We start from the raw sequence: 18,516 nt of genomic DNA on the forward strand, positions 1-18,516 counted from the left end.
TGCCACTTCAAACTTGCAAGAAATATTTTTCGTATTAACAGCTCATGCTTCATGCTTCTCGCTAGCTAACAGTTCTGAAAAAAAGCTGACAACTTAACAGTGGCAAAGTTTTGTTACACATTTATACCTGTTAAACGATTAGCGATTAAGCAAAACTTAGAAACCATTTCCTCTGCTCAAAGATAAAAAAATGTATTAAGAACCTTTCTGATGGGGCGCGCTAAAAATGTCACTGGCATTTTTTCATTTCACTTTTTATCGGACTTCAAAGTTGCAAGAAATAGTTTGCTAATGAACAGCGCATGCTTCTCGCCAGCGAACTGCTCTGTTAAAAAGCTGATAATTTAACAGTGGTAAGCTCTGTTAAATGTTGGATTAGGTAACTTTGAAGACCAATGTTTTTCGGATACATCTCGGTGGAAAATATATTATTTTAATTACTTTTGAAACATGGGAATATATGGTCAAGTTTCCCAGAGTGCATTTGCCAAATATGATAATGGTTATACGGTAGAACCAGCCACACAAATACCCTTTAAAAGTGTAAGTAGAATTGTCTTGCAATCAATTAAACTTAAGCAAGTATCTGCAGAAGTTCTCTAGCAACAAACAATAGAAATCGAATCAGAATTAGTTGCCATGGGTGGGATTCTCTCTGCGTTGTACATCAGCGTATGTACGTGTATACGTGTATATGTGTATACATATGTACGTATTTATTTATTGCGCTCTTATGAATGATGGATTTCGAGCGGTGTTACTTGCCACGGGACTTACCCGCACAGCACTGATAGCCGGGGGGTAACAGCGGGGGCAGCAAACCAACCAGCAAATTTATAAGCGCACCATTCTTATCCGACTGGTTTCTTGTTTCAGGCAATTCACGGTCATAAAGGGTCCGAAACGACACGAGTACTTAGTTGTAAATTAAAGCAGGAAATCAATTTTCTTATGTAATGGAGTTTTATTGATGAATACTTCTCGCTGTTGCCCAGCGAGTGCAAATTACTTAAGGACTAGGACTTTAAGGACTAGAAACTAAAACAGTTTGGAGGCCAACAGGCACAGGACCAGGGCCAGGAAGGAGGCGTTCAGGGCAGCGCTGCTGTTGCGGAAGTTGGAGACCCAAGACATGAGGGGCTCACGGTTAACCTTCAGCCAATCGTCGTTGGCAGCAACGTTGGCATCGACGCTGGCTTGCAGCGTCTCGGGCACGAAGGTGGAGTGCTGGACCAGGTCCACCAGCTCCTGCAGCTTTTCCTTCTGCTTGGCGTTCACCGTGTAGGCGGAGATGCCAAGGATGTCGGAGTAGAGGGGATTGATGCCACCAAAGCCGGTGTTCAGAAGGGCATACTCCTCCCAGTGCACCAGCAGGAAGTCAATCGAGGCCAGCAGACCAACCTCTCCGCGGGAATAGGCCGGGCTGAGCAGGGTGATGCGCTCCTGGACGCGCAGGCCATTGGTCTGGTCAATGCTGCTCGACACAAACTTCTCCAGCTGTGCGGCATCCTGGGAGCAGCCAAGGGCCGAGATGAGCAGGCGGCGTTCGGCCTGGTCGTTGGAGTCCATCAGCTTTTCAAAGACAAAATCGAAGATCTGCGAGTCGGCCTGCTTGAGGCCATTGCAGTAGACCTGCGACTGCAGATTGGGCTCAACAGGGGTGCCATCATCGACCAAGTTTTGCAGCTTCGCTTTGGTCTCCTTCAGGCAGCTCTCGACACCAGCCAGGCAGGCGATGTTGATGAGCAGGTTGCGGGTGAACTTCACCAAGTGCTGCTCTCCGTTCAGATCGTTCACGCCGAACTTGTCGAACTGCTGGTTGACCAACTCTCCCACATAGAACTGGAAGTTCTCGTACTCGGAGTCGCCGCTGAGGTAACGGTTGAACAGAGAGATCACCGTGTTGACCGCCGACCAGGGGGCATACTGATCCTCGTTGGGCAGATAGGTGAGCAGGGTCAGGAGGGTGGCGTGGGACACACGGCCGCTGGTGGCAAAGCGATACAGATCGCTGACCAGCTGGGCCCTGTTGCGGGGATCGATCTTGTGGGGGCGATTGATCAGTCCATCGATGATCAGCTGCCAGTTCTGGCTGTCGTAGTTGATGCGGTAGTAGCCCGTGGACTGCTTGTTCAGTATCAGCCAGTTCTCGGCAGCCAGTTTGGCATCGGGAATGCTTATTTGGCTCTGGTTGAGTAGGTAATGGGTTGCCTCGGTGTTGCGGAAATCGGGGTTTGAGGCATCCACATAGTTGACGGGCACATACCACAGCTTCTCGCTTGTGTAGTCCTTGTCGTTGGTGTAGGTCTCCTGCTTGATGCTGAAGGAGCCATCCTGGTAATTGCGCTCCACGGTCAGCAGAGGCACTCCACCCTGGTTCGTCCAGCTGGCCATCATGTCAGTGACGAGAGCGGGAACCTCGTAGTTCTCTTCTACGGCAGCGAGGGCAATGGCCGAAAACAACTTTGTGGGATTGGCGGCCGAGTATTGACTGTAGGAGAAATCATTGTTGGATTGTGGCTGATAATAAGTGTGTCTGAATGTCTTACTTGGCCACGAGGTAGTTGTGCAGACCGCGCTGGAAGACGGTGTTGGTCAGGGCATGACGCCACATGTCCAGCACGGAGCCAGCCTTGGCATACGAGACAGAGTCGTAGAGCAGACCGATCTCCGAGGGCTTCTGCACAAAGTAGGTCATGGGACGGGCATAGGGGCTGGCATCGTTGATCAGAGCGCTTTGGTAGGAGCCGGCATGGAAGATCTGGAAAATGTTCCACTCCGGATAGGCCTGTGGATTGGGGGTAGAGAATTGTGTCAATTTCCCACTGTTGCTGGGAATCTGTTTAATCTAAAGACTTACCAAATCCACAGCAAGATGCTCGAAGAGTGTAGCGAATCCTTCCTTCAGCCAGAGGTAGGACCACCATTCGATGGCGACCAGATCCCCGAACCACATGTGCGCATCCTCGTGCGCCTCGATGGTGGCAATGTTCGTCTGGGTGTTGATCGTCGAGTTCTCTGGGTTGTACAGAATGTACTCCTCGCGATAGGTGGCCAGGCCCCAGTTCTCCATGGCGCCGGCAGCGAAATCGGGAATACCAGCCTGGTCCAGCTTGGGCAGGGCGAAATCGACGCCAAAGTAGTCGGACAGACGCTTCTCCACCAGCATGCCGGTGGTCAGTGCCCACTCCTGCTCGTGCTCGGTGCCCTTGCGGGAGAAGACGCGCTGTGGCAGGCCGTTCAACTCACCCTCCGAGTAGACAAACTCGGAGACAATGAACGCCACCAGATAGGAGGGCATATTGACGGTCGTATCGAAGACGGTGACTCCAGAGCTGGAGGCAGCCAGGTTCTGGGGCATGTTGCTGATGGCATTGTAGGAAGGATCGTGCTTGATGGTGATGGTGAAATTGGCGCGCTTCGCTGGCTCATCGTAGCAGGGGAAGGCGTGACGGGCGTCGGTGCTCTCGAACTGGGTGGTGGCCAGGTACTTGGTGTTGCCCTCCTCGTCCGTGTACGTGGACAGGTAGAAGCCGCCGTTGTCCGAGCGCAGATTGCCCTGGTAGCTGATCTTCAGCAGCCACTTGGTGTCGGCAGGGAAGCTCAGACCCGACTTGCTCAGAGTGAGGAACTCGCGCGCAGCCTCGTATTCGTGATCGAGGGTCTGCTCAGTGGCTGCCTCGACCTCGAGCTGCTGGATGGTGACGACGAAGCTGGCCAGCTGGCGGGCATGCACGACGATCTCCTGTGTGGTCTCCAGAACCTCGAGGGTGATCGATACAGTGCCATTGAAGATAGTGTAGCCCAGGTGGACATCGGTGGAGAGGTAGACGTCATAGTGCAGAGGGTTCGTCTCGTTGGGCAGGCGATAGTTATCTTCGTCGGCGAGTGGAATCACTGCTCGGAGATTGGGATTCTCCAGGCTCTGCAGCTGCTCGAAGGGCGGAAAGCTGCGCACAACGGCTGCCTGGGTGGTGGCCACCAGCAGGACCAGCAGCATGGACATTGTCCCGAACTGTACGCGAGTCATGTTGTCTACGGCGCGGCGACAACTTGACAATAACTGGCTGGCACCCACTGGGCTTCCACTTTTAAGCGAGCCCTCTCTTCGCATTCCACCAGCGAGTGGCTGTATAGAATGTTATCTGGAGGCCAGGCCTAATCTAATCATGCTAATCATTTCTTCTAGGAGATGGAACACACGCTAGCACACTCGTCGATGGGGCAAGATTGTGTCTGGTGCGCTATAAACCCTCTATAGTCGGTATAAATCAACGATTCGATTGTACGGCAAGTCACGATAGCCTCAGGATCCATATACTCGCACATCTGATAGTTCCTTTTGGCCAGCGAACACACGTATTTGCGATGGTTAGATAATGGAGCAGGTCTAACCATTTCAAGATAGACATTTGTACTTGCTGATAAGCCTTTCAAGTATACTCGCTGACAAGCGTTTTCCAGAGAAAATCGATCCATTCATATCGGAAACTACATCGAAAGGTTTATCCCTCGCCTGGTAACCAACAATCGCCATACTCAAGCTTATTCATTCACTCGTAATCCTTTGGTAGTGCTTGAGCACTTTCCGTTTCTCGAATAATCTCAAACACTTTCCATGGTTTGGGGGCTTTTTGGGCATCGTCTCAAGAATGTGGCGACAGACCGGCGCTTATTTAAAGTGCTAGAGCACTACAAATTAGTACATTGGGAATTACACATCAAAATTGAAACTTAACCAGCAATAAATAAACTATTTTTGATAGCAAATGATTAGACAAGGCAATCAGAAAGAGATTTGACACAATGCCAGCCATGGGCTAATCAAATAATACGCCAACAAATTAAAGAAGTTAACACTCGGGGCTGATCAGAAATAACCAAAGTTAAGTAGGTTTCAAATCACACAAAGCGAGATCTTGTCTGCAATGTCAATTAAAGTATTTTATTGTCAGAGAAAGGTTTAAAGGAAACAAATTGAAATGGATACAACCTTTTTTTCTCGAAGGTTCTCCATTTTGATGGCGTCACTTTGTCGATTGTGGCACGTGAACTTCATAAACTAAACTGTAAATATCCAATTGGTAATCGAGTTACGTCCCGAACACATGACTGGCGCACAATCAGCTAACGGTTCGCCATCGATTTTATGGATTCTCAATAACTGAGATAAGACTGATCAAGTGGAACGGCTAAAACCATAAAGCCATCAATCCAGTTAATCACTTATTTCACAACAAAATCTTTTGCGCACCTTGATCCCTGGCGGGGAAAACCGTTCCACCGGAATTCACCATTCCTATCGATGGAATGATTGTGTTTAAGCCGCACTAAAAGTACCAGTGAGAGCCAATGCAACTGTTGATTCATTAATTAGATTTATTTATGGCTATACTTGAGCACATGACTAAACTTAAAATAGCTGCCACAGAAGTAGCGTCAGCGTTGTGGCCAGGATCGTGGCCAGGGATGTCGTCAGGGCGGGACTGCCGTTGTCCTTGGTGTGATAGGCAGACAGCCAAGTGATCAGGGGATCACGGTGGATGGCCAGCCAATCGAGATTGGCCTTCACTCGGGTGTCAACCGTGGTGCTAAGATCTTCATTGACATACTCGGGTCCATTGGTCTTTACATCTTCGACCAGGGCGTTGAGCTAAATGGGGATGAGGTATAAAAGATTATTTTAGGGAAATTGATTGCCAAACTTCATTGAGCGCCTACCCTTGTTTGCTGTTTCTCGCTGACCACATAGGTGGCAATGCCACGCAGAGCCAAGTCCAAAGGCTTGGTGGATCCAGTCAGCTGGGCGTAGTCCCTCCACTTGGACTCGAGGAAGTCCAAGCTGGCCGTGAGACCAACCTCGCTCCTGGAGTAGGCGGAATTCAGCAGGGAAGTCCGCTCGCTGTCGGACAGACCATTGGTCTGATCGAGGGAGCTCGATAGGAATGTCTCCAGCTGCGAGGGAACCTGCGAGCATCCCAGCGAAGAGAGGAACAGGCTGCGGTCGGTGGCGTCCGAAGAGGAACCCAGATTCTGTAGCACACGATTGTAGATATCATCCTCCGCCTTGCGCAGGCCACCGCAGAAGGCCTGTGTCCGCACAGTTGGCTCAATTGTAATTCCCTGCAGGAGGAACTGCTTCAGCTTGAGGGCGGACTGTTCGTAGCACGACTGACTGCCCACTTGGCAGGCCAGACTGATCAGCACCACGCGCAGATAGTTGTTCAGATAGTGCTCCCCGGGAATCTCGTTGACACCCAACTTATTGAAGATGCCGTCGATCTGCTCGACCACGAAGTGGCTAAAGTGGGAGTACTGCTCATCGCCTCGCAGGTACCGATCGAAGACGGTCAGAATGGTGTTGGCCGTGGACCACGGCGCGTACTCGTTCTCGTTCTTAAGGTAAGACAGGAAATTGAACAGCGTGCTGTGAGTGAGGCGTCCGGTGTTCAAGAAGATGTAGGTGTCGTACAGCAGCTGGGCGCGATTGCGGGCATGGATCTTGTACGGCTGCTCGGCCAGTACCTTTGCAAGGAGCTGGTAGTTCTGGTTGTCGTAGAGGATGCGGTAGTAGCCCGAGCTCTGCTTGTTGAGCAGCAGCCAATCGTCGCTGCCGATCTGCGCATCTGTGACGGCCAGTTCGGAGACATTCAGGAGGTAGTGCGAGGCACTCGTATTGCGATAGTCCGGGCTGGAGGCTGTGGCAAAGTTGATTGGCACATACCAGGTGTTCTGGTTGGTGGCATCCTTGTCAGCGACGTAGCGCTGCTGCTTGACGGTGAAGGTGCCAGCGCCATAGTTTCGTTCGACGGTCAACAGGGGATAGCCAGCCTGGTGCGACCAACTGGAGAATATATTGGCCACAGTCGTGGGCAGCGTGAGACCCTGCTCGTCGGCAGCTTCCTGGAATGATTCAAACAGGTCCCACTCGTCGCAGGATGTGTATTGGCTAAACAGGGAAAATAAAATTAACCAAGGGATTCACGAAAATCGAGCTATGGGTACTCACTTCTTGGTCAGATACTTGTTCAGACCCTGTCGGAAGACGCGGTTTGTCCAGGCGTTCTTGAACATGAAGAGCACACTGGCAGGCTTGGCGTACGAGAAGGTGTTGTAGCGTCCAGAAATCTCTGATGGCGTCTGGACATAGTGGGTCATGGGCGTGGCTGAGGCAAGGGCGTCGTTCAGCAGGGCACTGTTGTAGTCGTTCACATGGTAGATCTGATATGTGTTCCACTCGGGGAAGGCAATGTTGTTCGATTCGTAGGAGAAGAGTGTGGCAAAGCCCTCCTTCAGCCACAGATAGGTCCACCATTTGATGGAGACCAGATCGCCGAACCACATGTGCGCATACTCATGGCCAATGATGTTGGCAATGTTCGTCTTCAGGTTGATGGTCGAGTTCTCTTTGGTCCACCACATGTACTGTTCGCGGTACGTGGCCAGGCCCCAGTTCTCCATTGCTCCCGCCGAAAAGTCCGGTATGCCGGCCTGATCCAGCTTGGGCAGGGCAAACGGCACACCGAAGTAGCCAGCCAGACTGGACTCTACCACCAGGCCGGACCAAAGGGCCCACTCCTGCTGATCCTGTTTTCCCTTGCGCGAAAATACCCTCTGGGGCAGGCCGTTCAGCTCGCCGCGAGTCGACTCAAAGTCGGACACGATGAAGGCTATCAGATAGGTGGACATCTTGGGGGTGGTCTGGAAGGCGGTGACGCCCGAGCTGGTGCCTGCCGCATCCTCGGGCATGTTGCTAATGGCCGTGTAGGAGGGATCGTGGTGGATGGTGATCGTGAAGGTGGCTCTCCTGTTGGGCTCATCGTAGCAGGGGAAGGCGTGTCGGGCATTGGTGCTCTCGAACTGCGTAGTGGCCAGGTAGCTGCAAAAGAAAGTATTGGTTTAAGTTACTCCAGAGATCCCTTACTGCGTTTCACTTACTGCACAGTATTGTCATCATCCGTGTAGCTGGAAATGTAGAAACCACCCATGTCGCTGCGCAATGTACCATTGTAGACGATGCTGAGGGTCCAATTGGTGTTCGCGGCAAAGGTGACAGTTGCCAACTTCGGTGTGATGGTCAGAAACTCGCGAACTGTGTCGGGGGTCACATCGAGCTCAATGGGCTGGGCGTTGGCCTGATCTCTGCTCACAATCGTTGCAGTAAAGTCCGATGTCTGGCGGTAGTGCAGTGTGATGGAACTGGATAGCTCAAGGACCTGCAGATCGATCTGCACGCTGCCATTGAAGGCTCTTGTGCCATTGTGCACATTGGTCCACAGCTCCACCTTGTACGACTCGGGGGCGGTGTTGTTGGGCAAACGATAGTTGTTCACATCGTTGTCGTCGCGAGGAGTGGCAAAGAATTGACTCTTAGTCTCCAATTGTCCGTTTAGTAGTTCGTCGTCCTGGGGAAGGATCAGTCTCGCCTGCAGGCTAACTGCTGCCAGCAGCAGCAGACAGGAGTTAAGCAGCCACATTGCCATGTTGGCTGCACCGGAGAATCACTTGAATATTGAGTGGCCGCCGGGCGATCGGCTCTTATTTATGGGCATTGCCATATCTAATCCTGTGCCAGGCACTCGTCATAAAGATTGCCTTACACTTGCGCAACACTCGATAAAATAGCTAACTGCTAATACCACTAACAGGCCTACGAAAAAGAGGAACAATTAAGTAGTAAATCGCTCAATTATCGATTTCCTTGGTGCACGTAAAAGTGCTGAGGTCGGTGCTTGATTAGTGCATGTTCTTGTGGAGCATTACTGACTCTACCCATTGGTCTTTGAATACTCTCTAGAGTTTGCATCAGACATATACTTGATCCTCCATTATCAGAGCCAACCTCACGTTCATCCAGTTCGTATAAATGATCCTCAGTCGTAAGTTAGTATTAACTTTATTTATTAGACATTTACTTGCTACAATAAGTAGGTTTATTTTTGTACCTGATTTATGCACCCACTAAAACCGTCAAACTGCTTTCTTTAGCCTATAAAAATGAACTATTACTGCCTGCAAGGGTATACGAGTATTCATCGAGAGTATTTAGAGCTGTGGATCGTTTAGCCATTTATGGACGATGACTTGTTTTGATGCTTATGGCCATATCTATTCCCCACATCTCTGTCTGGCCCAGAGCCATTATCGCTTATCATTCATCGACGGTGTGGTGGAAAGCTCGCGGTGCTTGATTGATAACGCCGAATGACTTGTTGTATTAGAATTAATTTATTTGTAATTGAGTCTGCCCTTGTTTGAGGCAAACAATCATTATCATCTATAAAGCGATCGATCTATGGAGCGTAACGCTTTTTGCACCACTTCACTGGCCGTATTCAGGAGGCCCTGGGGCCGATTCGAGCCATTGCCAACACTGAGCGAGGCTGCATAAATTGCTTCTTTCTGCGCTGTCATTTGTGGCACCTCGGCCATCAGCCAGTTGTGGATCTTCTGCTCGTATTTGTCGACGAAGATTTCCGTGTTTTTCATCTTCTTGCCCACCAGTCCAGAGTCAATGTCGATCAGAGCCGCACCTGTGTGGTTAAGGCCCTGCACCTCCATGTATGCAGCAATGTTCTGGCGCAGCAAAACAAACTGAAAGAGAAAAGAGATAGTTAGTCCATGTTCTAGAGTGAAAGTGGTTTGTTTTATCCCACCTGTGGTTTTTGCTGTCGCGGCACAAACTCGGCTATTTGATTGAAATTCTCCACAAAGTTGGGCGACCTGCAGAGCAGCTTGTAGTTGCGATCGATGTACTGCCAGATCACAGATCGAGCTTCCATGTTCGACTTGTACAAATAGGAGAGATACATCATGGACTCCGGGTCGCTGAGTATCAGATGCGTAGAGTTCTCGCCCAGCAGCAGCTCCAGGAAGTACAGCAGATGGCTGTGGCTCTGAGTGCAGCGCAGGGAATAGATCAGGTCATCGTAGTAGATGGAGCTGCGATCTGCCGCCTGCATCATGCCAATGACCCCGTAGAAGTCTTTGTCGCTCAGGTAGCGCACACCCAAGCAAAGGATGCTGTCGTACATGGCAAAGTACTCGGACTCGTTGGTCACATTGATCCTCTTGAAGATGTATTCCTTGGCCAAGGTGCGCGTGTATTCCAGGCACTCGGGCAGGTCGGCCAGGCAAGCCATTAGGAGGATCGCCTGACCCGCATCCAGGTCACTGTTGGGCACCTCACCAGAGGCTTTGTCACGAAAGAGTCGCCGGAATGTGGGCGTGACAAGCTGACGCACAAACTCGTTGAACAGCTCCAGCGAGGAGGTGGCGAAGAGATTTCGTCGCACAAAGTCTATGGTATCGGCCACCTGGTTCCAGGGCAGCAGATCCTCCTCGAACTCCATGTACTTCAGCATATCGAACACCACATCGATGTCCTCCAGCTCGGTGTGCTCGATCTGCGGCTTCAGGTCTCGGAACAGGGCAGCCCGGTTAACCGGGTGGATGAGCGTGTGGTTGTGCCGCAGCTGGCGGGAAATGGCCCGCAGATTGTCGGTGTCGTAGTGGACATGGTAGAAGCCAGTCTGCTGCTTGTTCACGATCAACCAGTCCCGGCCGGTCAGCTGCAGATTCAGCTCTGCCAGGCTGAGGGAGTGCTGCGTCTGGGGCGGAATGAAGAGGTCCGCTTGCGTTTCCTCGAAGCAGGGCTTCTGAGCGGTGGCAAAGTTCAATGGTATCCACCAGTGCTCGCTCTTGGAGTGTATCGAGCGCTGGCTGAAGGTGATAGTGTCATTCTCGTAGTTGCGAGTCACCAGCACAATGGGCATCCACTCGCTGTGGGTCCAGGAGAGCATGATCTCCCGCACCCGGAGCACCCACGGCTGCTGCCCGAAGTGCTCGTCCTCAAGGAGCTCCGCTTGCAGGTAATCGAACAGGTTCAGCTCGTTGGCCACGGTGTACTTGCTGGAATGAACGAACATTGCAACTTTGGCCCATGAATTCCAATTGATCGGTTCCAGCTGCTGTCCAATAAGCACTTACTATTTTTCCAGGAACCGACTGATGCCGCGCACAAAGATTTTCTGCTTGAAGGCGTGGTGGAACATCTTGATGACGCAGGCAGCGCGCTTGTAGGTGATGATGTCGAAGATGGCCATGATCTCCTTCTCAGTCTCCACGTAGGAGGTCATCGGGCGAACGTCGAAGAAGCTGTTGTAGCTGTAGGCGCGATCCGCCTCATCCGACACGAACATATCCATCACCTTGTCCTCGGGGTAGAGCTACAGAAGAAATGAGACATTGTAAATGGCATACTTCTTGGTGCTGGAACTGTGACTCACCAGATCCGTGATGACATAGGCAAAGTAGGTGGCAAATCCCTCGTTCATCCAGGCATATGACCACCATTCGGGCGACACCAAGTTGCCGAACCATTGATGGGCAATCTCGTGGTTCTGCGTGATCTTGTCCTTCACACGCTTGTGCACATCCCCCGTGTCCTGCTGCAGGAGGTTGCCCTCCTTGAAGGTGATCAGACCCCAGTTCTCCATGGCAGCCCCGTAGTTCTTCTTCAGCGCTATGTGATCCAACTTCTGCAGCGGGTAGCTCACACCGAAATAGTCCTCCATGGCGGCCACCGTACGCACTGCATTCTTGAGCGCACTCTGACCCTTCTCCTTCGATCTGGGCGAGGAGTAGATGCGCTGCGTAACCCCGCGATACGTCTCCGAAATGTGCTCAAAGTCGGAGATCACAAATGCCACCAAATAGGTAGACATCGGTGGCGTTGCCTCGAAGAGGGTTGTTGTCAGCTCCCTGCAATAATTGGGAATATTTAATTCAAATCTAAGAGAACATCTAAGAGATGATTGCTTATTGCTTACCCATGGTGCTGCACATCCTTTACGGGCATGTTAGATATAGCCGTGTGGTTGATGCCGTGCGTCAGCCGGATGCTGAAATTCGACTTGAATCCGGGCTCATCGTAGCAGGGAAAGATCAGCCGCGCATAAGTCGGCTCTGATTGCGTGGCGGCCACATATCTGAAAATTGCAAGTTGGAAATTCGATAAGTATTTATGGAGAATCATCAGAATTGGCAGTCGAGTGTCCACGCATAAAATAGATTCGGAATTCCCATTGCTAAGCCAAATTATAATTCAAAGTACCCGAAAGCATGCCCGACGCGAAATTCCCAGTCTGCAGATCATTGAACGCTGAATAAAACCAGTTGCAGCCTGAGGCAGCCGGTATGACGTGCTGATTTGAAGAGATTTCTCTCTCTCTCTCTTCAGAATAATTGTGGCTTATTTATTACCCACTTCCAATTCGGGGGAATTGACAATGGGCAGGCCCGTAAAATCAAAATGTGAGTTACAAATCAAAACAAACAAAATTTTCTGGGTTTTCTGAGTTCACGCGCCCAAAACTAAAAGCGGTGTGCAGGGGGCTGATAAGATTCGGTTCGTAATCATTTCGGACACACAATTGTTGTGATCACAGTCATGACCTCCTATGAAGAATTCCCCGTGCACAACTTTCATATAAATATGTACAAATTTATGTACAAATGTATGTACATGTGCTTGCTTGTTGTATTGTTTACATCGTCACCCTGGCAACGCTGCGGGAATGAGTGAATTCTGATACGAGAGTACGCGTACTCGAGTGTATATTCTGATGTGATGCCCCGATAGCTGGCCAAATGTTTGATGATAAGCCGCTTTCTGTCTGTGGCAGCGTCAAAAATTAATTAAAATATGGAACAACGAAAACCAACAGACAACAAACAGATGGGAGCAGCAAGAAAATAAAAGTGAGAGCCCCGCCAAAGTCTATCTTTGAAATGTGTAAGGCGCGTACCTCCTCCAGCGGAAGTGTCTACTTTAGTGACCCAATCCCCATTCGGCTGTATGCTTTACTCACACGGTCCGATTGGTCGACTCATCCACGTAGTCCATCCAGTAGAGGCCCATGGGCCGGGATCTCATTATAGCCGTGTAGAGAATCTCCACGCGGTAGCGCTGTCCCGCCTCGAAGGCCTGATAATTCTCGCGGGGATGGATGATGAGGAAAGCCGCCTGCGGATTGTATGTGTGGGTAAGGTCATCGACAACATCGACGGATCCCGACGGTGTCAGCTGTCGCACAGTAATCTGGTAGTCGCTCAGGTTCTTCGCGTGTAGAACTATCTCGTTCGTCGACTGCCTGATCGCTACGTCAATGGTGGCATTTCCGCTGAAGAGCAAATTCCCCAGATGTATGTTGCTCGAGATGTGCAGATGGTAGCCCAGCGGATAGGTCTCGTTGGGCAGACGCAGCGAGCGATCGCGAGTGGGCAGGGACCCACTGACCCCGGACAGGGCTAGGGCCACAGCCAGCACAAGCCCCGCAAAGCCACTCGAAGGCGTAATCATGTCGGCGTATCGATGACTGAGACTGGGACTCTGGGACTGTCCACCACGCGTTGGCAACCGAAACTCAACTGAGCGTCCGCAACGATTGCGGGTTCAGGTTATACTCGTACCTATAGCTAAAGCCTCCCTCCCTCGATAAGATAAGCGGCTGGCTGGCTGGCTGATCGATGCGTATAAGAGTGCTCTGCTGGGCACACGATGAGCAAGCAGCCGAGCAAGCAAACTCACTCCAGGCCGAGAGCCACAGCCACTCAAGCGAGCAGCGATGAGTGGTACAGTTGTGGCAGGTCACGGTGCAATCCTTGGCACACAAAAAAAAACCCACTCACTCCCCGATGCGGGTTAACCACATCACACCCACTGTCACTGTTTCAATACACACCCCTTTTAGGGATCACTTCAATATGTATTGAAACTCTACATAAAACATCCCTCTTTTCTGAGACAACGATATCAACGATATTGATTATCAACTCATGTATTTTCTTAAACAATTTAACTAGCCAATCTGTAATTTATTCGCAGCAAGATAAAGGTCTACTTTTCGGCTCACGAATCCAGTTATTATTTCTGTGTGTCGCTTAGTTATAAAACGGCGAACCACCGCATGATGCCACAGTCAACGCTTTCCAGTGCGAGTGCCAGCATGTCGACGTCGAATTCGCTATCAATCGCCCGTTTGGGATTGTTTTTGTGTATCTTGGGCTTGGTGGCGGCCCAGTTGAAGAGAGAGAATGGCCCTTGCCATGCGAATGGGGAATATGTGAGTTGCATTATTGTTCTCTTGCCATGATCATCGCTCTAAGCTTGAGTATTTAGTGCCAGATGCACGAGGACTGCTGCTCGGAGAAATGCATGACATACTTGAATGTCTGTGCCAGGAAGATTGACGAAGGCCTTCCAGCGCATATGTCACACCACTCCAACAGTATCTATGACACCGATGTGAAGGAGTCTGCCGATAAATTTCCTGACATCGTCGAAATCCAGACGCTGCCCAATGAGTCAGAGCAAACACCACAAGAGAGGCAGGGCATGAAGTGCAACCCCGTCGGCGGACCGGTAAGAGTTGCTGTGGAACTCACCTTGAACACATAGATAACTTTCTCTCTTTACGCATTTTTTTCTGCAGTGCAATGTCAGTGAGGAGTGCTGCTCGAAAAGTTGTCACTTCTACGCGCACAAGTGTGTCACCTAAAAAGATGTGGAGCAGCGCCAGTCATAATAATAATTCGAAATATTACGCCAGTAATAATATTAGCTCGAATTATTACGTATATTATGTTAAAGCTTATCCCAAAGTCAAATAAACTGAATAATGTAATGCCTTTACGAGTGTAAAATATTAAATAATTATTTTTGGTGTGAAGAAAAGATAAAATTTTGAATGTTTAATGTAATTTAATAAACTATGATGGAAAGGTGGAAAGGAAAAAGTATTTTAAACAAAATAAAATATAAATCTGTTAAGGTGCGTAATTCCGCAGATATCTATGTACATATAGATACATATGTACATACATATATGTATATCCATGCGGGAATTGCTGCCGACTGACGATGATACGCCTCAAAAAAAAACACATTCGTCAGTTATAAAAAACAAAGATACCCAGCATGGGCATGGGCTTATTCATTTATTTATGGGAATTTTTATTTATTAGCTTATGACTTATCTAGGGCGATATGGCTAACACATGTATAGCATTATTTGTATCGTACATATGTATGTACTTATGTACATATGTATATATGTATATCAATCTTGCTGTTATGGAATTACCAATTTCTTATTACAGTTAGAGTTTTTGGCAGGGTCAATGCTTTCGAACTTGAGGCTGTTGCTATCGCTGCCGATTGTGAGAATAAAGTTCTTCCAGCCCGTCCTGAAAACGAAAGCAACTGAAACGAAGTCATGACTCATTTCTTCAATGCTCAAGCACAACCTTAGTGGAGCCATGAAACAATTCGTTCGTCAGCATAACCTATATATATAATTACATATACTTGTATCTGTATCGATATCTGAGGCATTGACATTACATATTGACAACGGCAATTTTCAATTATCTCGAGCGCGTCTTGACACAAATGTAACCGAACTTCTTGACTTTGGCAAACAGAAGGGGATGTCCAACAGCTCCAAGCAACGCAGTTAATTGGAGCCGCAGGGTCAGTGAGTCAACAATGGCATCGCTTTAAAAGCCATTCCATCGTCAGTGCACTGCGAGTTAGACACCAAACAACATACCAGAATGTGGCCCATTATGCTTCTGGTCATTGCAGTAAGCAAGACGTGACTTTGAGCATTCGCAAAAGTTTCGTTCTACATCTTGTTGCTTTCTTCACAGACAGTCCAGTTTCTCATTCCCGTTGAGTGTCTGCCACTGGCCCATGGCAAGGGTTCTATGGATGCAAAACTTCCTTCGATTTCATCAGCAGCTGGACAACAGATGAATCCACTCAATGCCGAGGATATTACAGTATTCACCAATATGTTCCTAAGCCTATTTAAAGGAATAGGCGATTGGCGGAATCAAGTGGCTGCCGAAACCGTTCAGAGCGTATGGCAGAGTCCACCAATTGTAGGCCTCAGTCACCGCCTCTTCGCAACCTAGTAGTAGTGGCTTCTGGTAATTTAAGTCGAAAAAGTTTCTCGCGGAACAAACAATAAAAAAAACCTGCCATAAAACCGACTTCTGATGCATCTGGTTTTGTTTTCACTCATCCGGCGAATGGAGCCGGAGGTATATAAAGAAATCCCTCAGAGCAGTTGCATTAGTTGCATTCAATAATCCACATGAAAGCTACCAGCTTAGTTTTTGTTATGGGACTGGCACTGTTTCTGGGAGTAGTGCTCATGGATCCTACAAGCTGTGCCCCCGTGTTCGATGACCTGGATACACCTTCGATCTTCAAGGAAGCAGGCGGACTAGCGGCGTTTGCCTACTCCCGCAAAAAACAACCAGAAAAAAAGATAACGAAAAACCGTATGATGCCTCCGACACTAAATATGTCACAAGTAAGAATGTAACTCCGATCAAAATCATCGATTGAGCTAAGTATTTTTCTTTTGATTAATAGCATCAGCGTATTTTATTTGGAGACAACTGCGAGGCCGTGGGCAGGAGTTGCAAATATGCTGAACAGTGCTGCACGAAAGTATGTCTGGTGGCTACCAGACGGTGCGCCGTCGTGGGAGAATATTGAGACATAAGACGAAATGTTTCGGAGCAGATTTTTGCGATGAACTAATAACAACAACAAATTAAGATCGAAAATCTATTCTCCTTTGGGATCTGTTAGCAATTGAAAAGTTAAATAAAAGAGCGCCACAGATGCTACAAAACTAAACTTAATTTTAACCAAATTAACAGATTGCAGCTAAGAAAACATATGTACATTTGCTTCAATTGGTTGGCAATTAGAGAGATTAGAGATTCTCTCAGAGTCCCCTCAGCTTCTGAGAGTACCATCTGGTAATTTGTCCGCTGTGCTGTTGTTTGTCTCTGGAATGGAAGTGTATATAAATAAGCCAGTTTACGTAGTTCACCATAAATCATTCAACATGAAGCCAATTGTCTCCTTTTTGGTGGTGGTTCTTATCCTGTCTCTGGAACTAATTCTTATGGGACCTGCGAGCGGAGTTCCATTTCGCAGGGACGATGTGCGCACACTTTACCAATCGCAAAGAATGATGCCATTGTCCAAAAATTTGACACTTGTAGGAATGGATTGATTTGATCTGAGTTAACGATTTTGCACTTATAATTCTTTTTAATCGTATTTATAGCATGAGCGTATTGAATATAGCGACGACTGTCAGGCAATTGGATCGGATTGCCAGTTGGCGGAACAGTGCTGCACAAAAGTATGTCTCGTGATGACCAAGCGATGTTCTATTCCATAATAGTTAAAGCCCTTTAAAAAACAATAAGAGATTTTTGATGATAATAAATACAAGTGTATACAATTAATGGAGCTTTTTAATTACTTTCTGGTTCTTAGTTGTTAGGTCTGAGGAAATATCTGGCGGTAATTCTTTAGACAACTAACAGTTAGCTAATAATAGTTAGCTCTATTAAATAGTTATCTGAACATAGCTGCACTATTAATACTATTACTGAATTTGTGATGAATAATCTTTAAAATAATATAAATTCGGTTTTGCATCGGTCCAGTGATGCAGGTCCAGTCTGCACTTGTTGTACGATTGTATGTACAGTGGGGAGTAATGATGAGTACATGTTCACAATAGTTCACAATTGGTTACGTTTGCATTATGCGTTTAGAAGTTATGGGCGACGAAAGTCAGCTATTGTGGACATGTACTCATCATTGCTCCCCACTGTACACTGTTCCATTTGGAACACCTCGTTCCTCCTGGCTGGTAAAGAACACTTCCATCTACTTTCTAAATTGCTTACTTTGAAAGCAAATCCTTCTGTTTCTTATTAAATATAGCATGTAACTGGTATAGCTTGGGGGAATGGTTATTGACTGCTGGTTCGGATTAAACATATCCGCACTTGGTAGATATGGTTGAAACTGCTGTTGTGTCTGGTTTTGATTTTGGTGAGGCCCTTGCTGGATCTATAAATAGTTATATAAAGCAGAAGTCGTAGGCAGTTTCGTTAGTCAAACAATCGACATGAATTGTGCTAGTTTACTGCTGGTAATGGGTCTGGTCCTGCCTCTGGGATTGTTGCTCATTCGACCTACGAGCGGTGTTCCGATCTTCGATGACCTGGATCCACCTTCAGTCTTCAAGGATGTAGGCGGACTGGCGGAGCTTGCTTCCGCGCGGAGGAAACCCCCTAGACAGATGCCACTGTCCAAAAATATGACACGCGTATGTAAAGTAGAGATTTCGGAATACATCACAGTCAAGTAATGGATCTTTCCTGCTTTTGCTGATAGCAAGAACGTGTTGAATGGGTCAAGAATTGCGAGCTATTTGGAGCTCCTTGTGAACTGGCTGAACAATGCTGCACGAGAGTATGCCTTGTGTCTACCAGGGAGTGCGGTGCCCCACCATCCCCAATGAATCTTCAGTAGCTTTAAGCACCCATGTTCATGGCTCAAGAGTGAGAAATAGCCATAGATAAATAAACTTATTAATTATGTAAACAAATGAGCGCTCGAAACAGCTG

General features: G+C 48.4%; 5 protein-coding genes across 6 annotated transcripts; 2 read left to right on the forward strand and 3 right to left on the reverse strand.

Moving 5' to 3' along the window:
• Nucleotides 1–944: 944 nt before the first annotated feature.
• On the reverse strand, nt 945–4,069 carry LOC117899675 (aminopeptidase N). The gene is made up of 3 exons (XM_034809863.1): nt 2,861–4,069; nt 2,550–2,788; nt 945–2,491 (listed from the first exon to the last, which is right to left on the reverse strand). The coding sequence occupies exons 1-3, from the start codon at nt 4,028–4,030 to the stop codon at nt 1,039–1,041; spliced, it is 2,862 nt and encodes a 953-aa protein (XP_034665754.1). The 5' UTR covers nt 4,031–4,069; the 3' UTR covers nt 945–1,038.
• A 1,290-nt stretch (nt 4,070–5,359) lies between these two features.
• Nucleotides 5,360–8,519, reverse strand: LOC117899677 (aminopeptidase N). Its single transcript, XM_034809866.1, has 4 exons — nt 7,939–8,519; nt 7,010–7,879; nt 5,722–6,949; nt 5,360–5,653 (listed from the first exon to the last, which is right to left on the reverse strand). The coding sequence occupies exons 1-4, from the start codon at nt 8,481–8,483 to the stop codon at nt 5,414–5,416; spliced, it is 2,883 nt and encodes a 960-aa protein (XP_034665757.1). The 5' UTR covers nt 8,484–8,519; the 3' UTR covers nt 5,360–5,413.
• Nucleotides 8,520–9,209: 690 nt separating this feature from the next.
• LOC117899676 (aminopeptidase N) lies at nt 9,210–13,450 on the reverse strand. Of its 2 annotated transcripts, XM_034809864.1 has the most exons (6): nt 12,873–13,450; nt 11,832–11,990; nt 11,289–11,763; nt 10,990–11,228; nt 9,657–10,911; nt 9,210–9,594 (listed from the first exon to the last, which is right to left on the reverse strand). In XM_034809864.1, exons 1-6 carry the CDS (start codon nt 13,361–13,363, stop codon nt 9,274–9,276), a joined length of 2,940 nt encoding a protein of 979 aa, XP_034665755.1. In that variant the 5' UTR covers nt 13,364–13,450; the 3' UTR covers nt 9,210–9,273. The 2 variants fall into 2 exon arrangements, with proteins under 2 accessions (XP_034665755.1, XP_034665756.1); XM_034809865.1 differs by lacking the exons at nt 11,289–11,763; nt 11,832–11,990; nt 12,873–13,450 and having other exon boundaries at nt 9,657–10,933; nt 10,990–11,066.
• A 506-nt stretch (nt 13,451–13,956) lies between these two features.
• Nucleotides 13,957–14,619, forward strand: LOC117897002. Its single transcript, XM_034805563.1, has 3 exons — nt 13,957–14,126; nt 14,183–14,425; nt 14,496–14,619. The coding sequence occupies exons 1-3, from the start codon at nt 13,971–13,973 to the stop codon at nt 14,559–14,561; spliced, it is 465 nt and encodes a 154-aa protein (XP_034661454.1). The 5' UTR covers nt 13,957–13,970; the 3' UTR covers nt 14,562–14,619.
• Nucleotides 14,620–18,006: 3,387 nt separating this feature from the next.
• On the forward strand, nt 18,007–18,454 carry LOC117897341. Its single transcript, XM_034806115.1, has 2 exons — nt 18,007–18,215; nt 18,284–18,454. Exons 1-2 carry the CDS (start codon nt 18,015–18,017, stop codon nt 18,419–18,421), a joined length of 339 nt encoding a protein of 112 aa, XP_034662006.1. The 5' UTR covers nt 18,007–18,014; the 3' UTR covers nt 18,422–18,454.
• Nucleotides 18,455–18,516: the final 62 nt, after the last annotated feature.

The sequence above is a fragment of the Drosophila subobscura genome, chromosome O (assembly GCF_008121235.1).
Source record: "Drosophila subobscura isolate 14011-0131.10 chromosome O, UCBerk_Dsub_1.0, whole genome shotgun sequence".
NCBI lineage: Eukaryota > Metazoa > Arthropoda > Insecta > Diptera > Drosophilidae > Drosophila > Drosophila subobscura.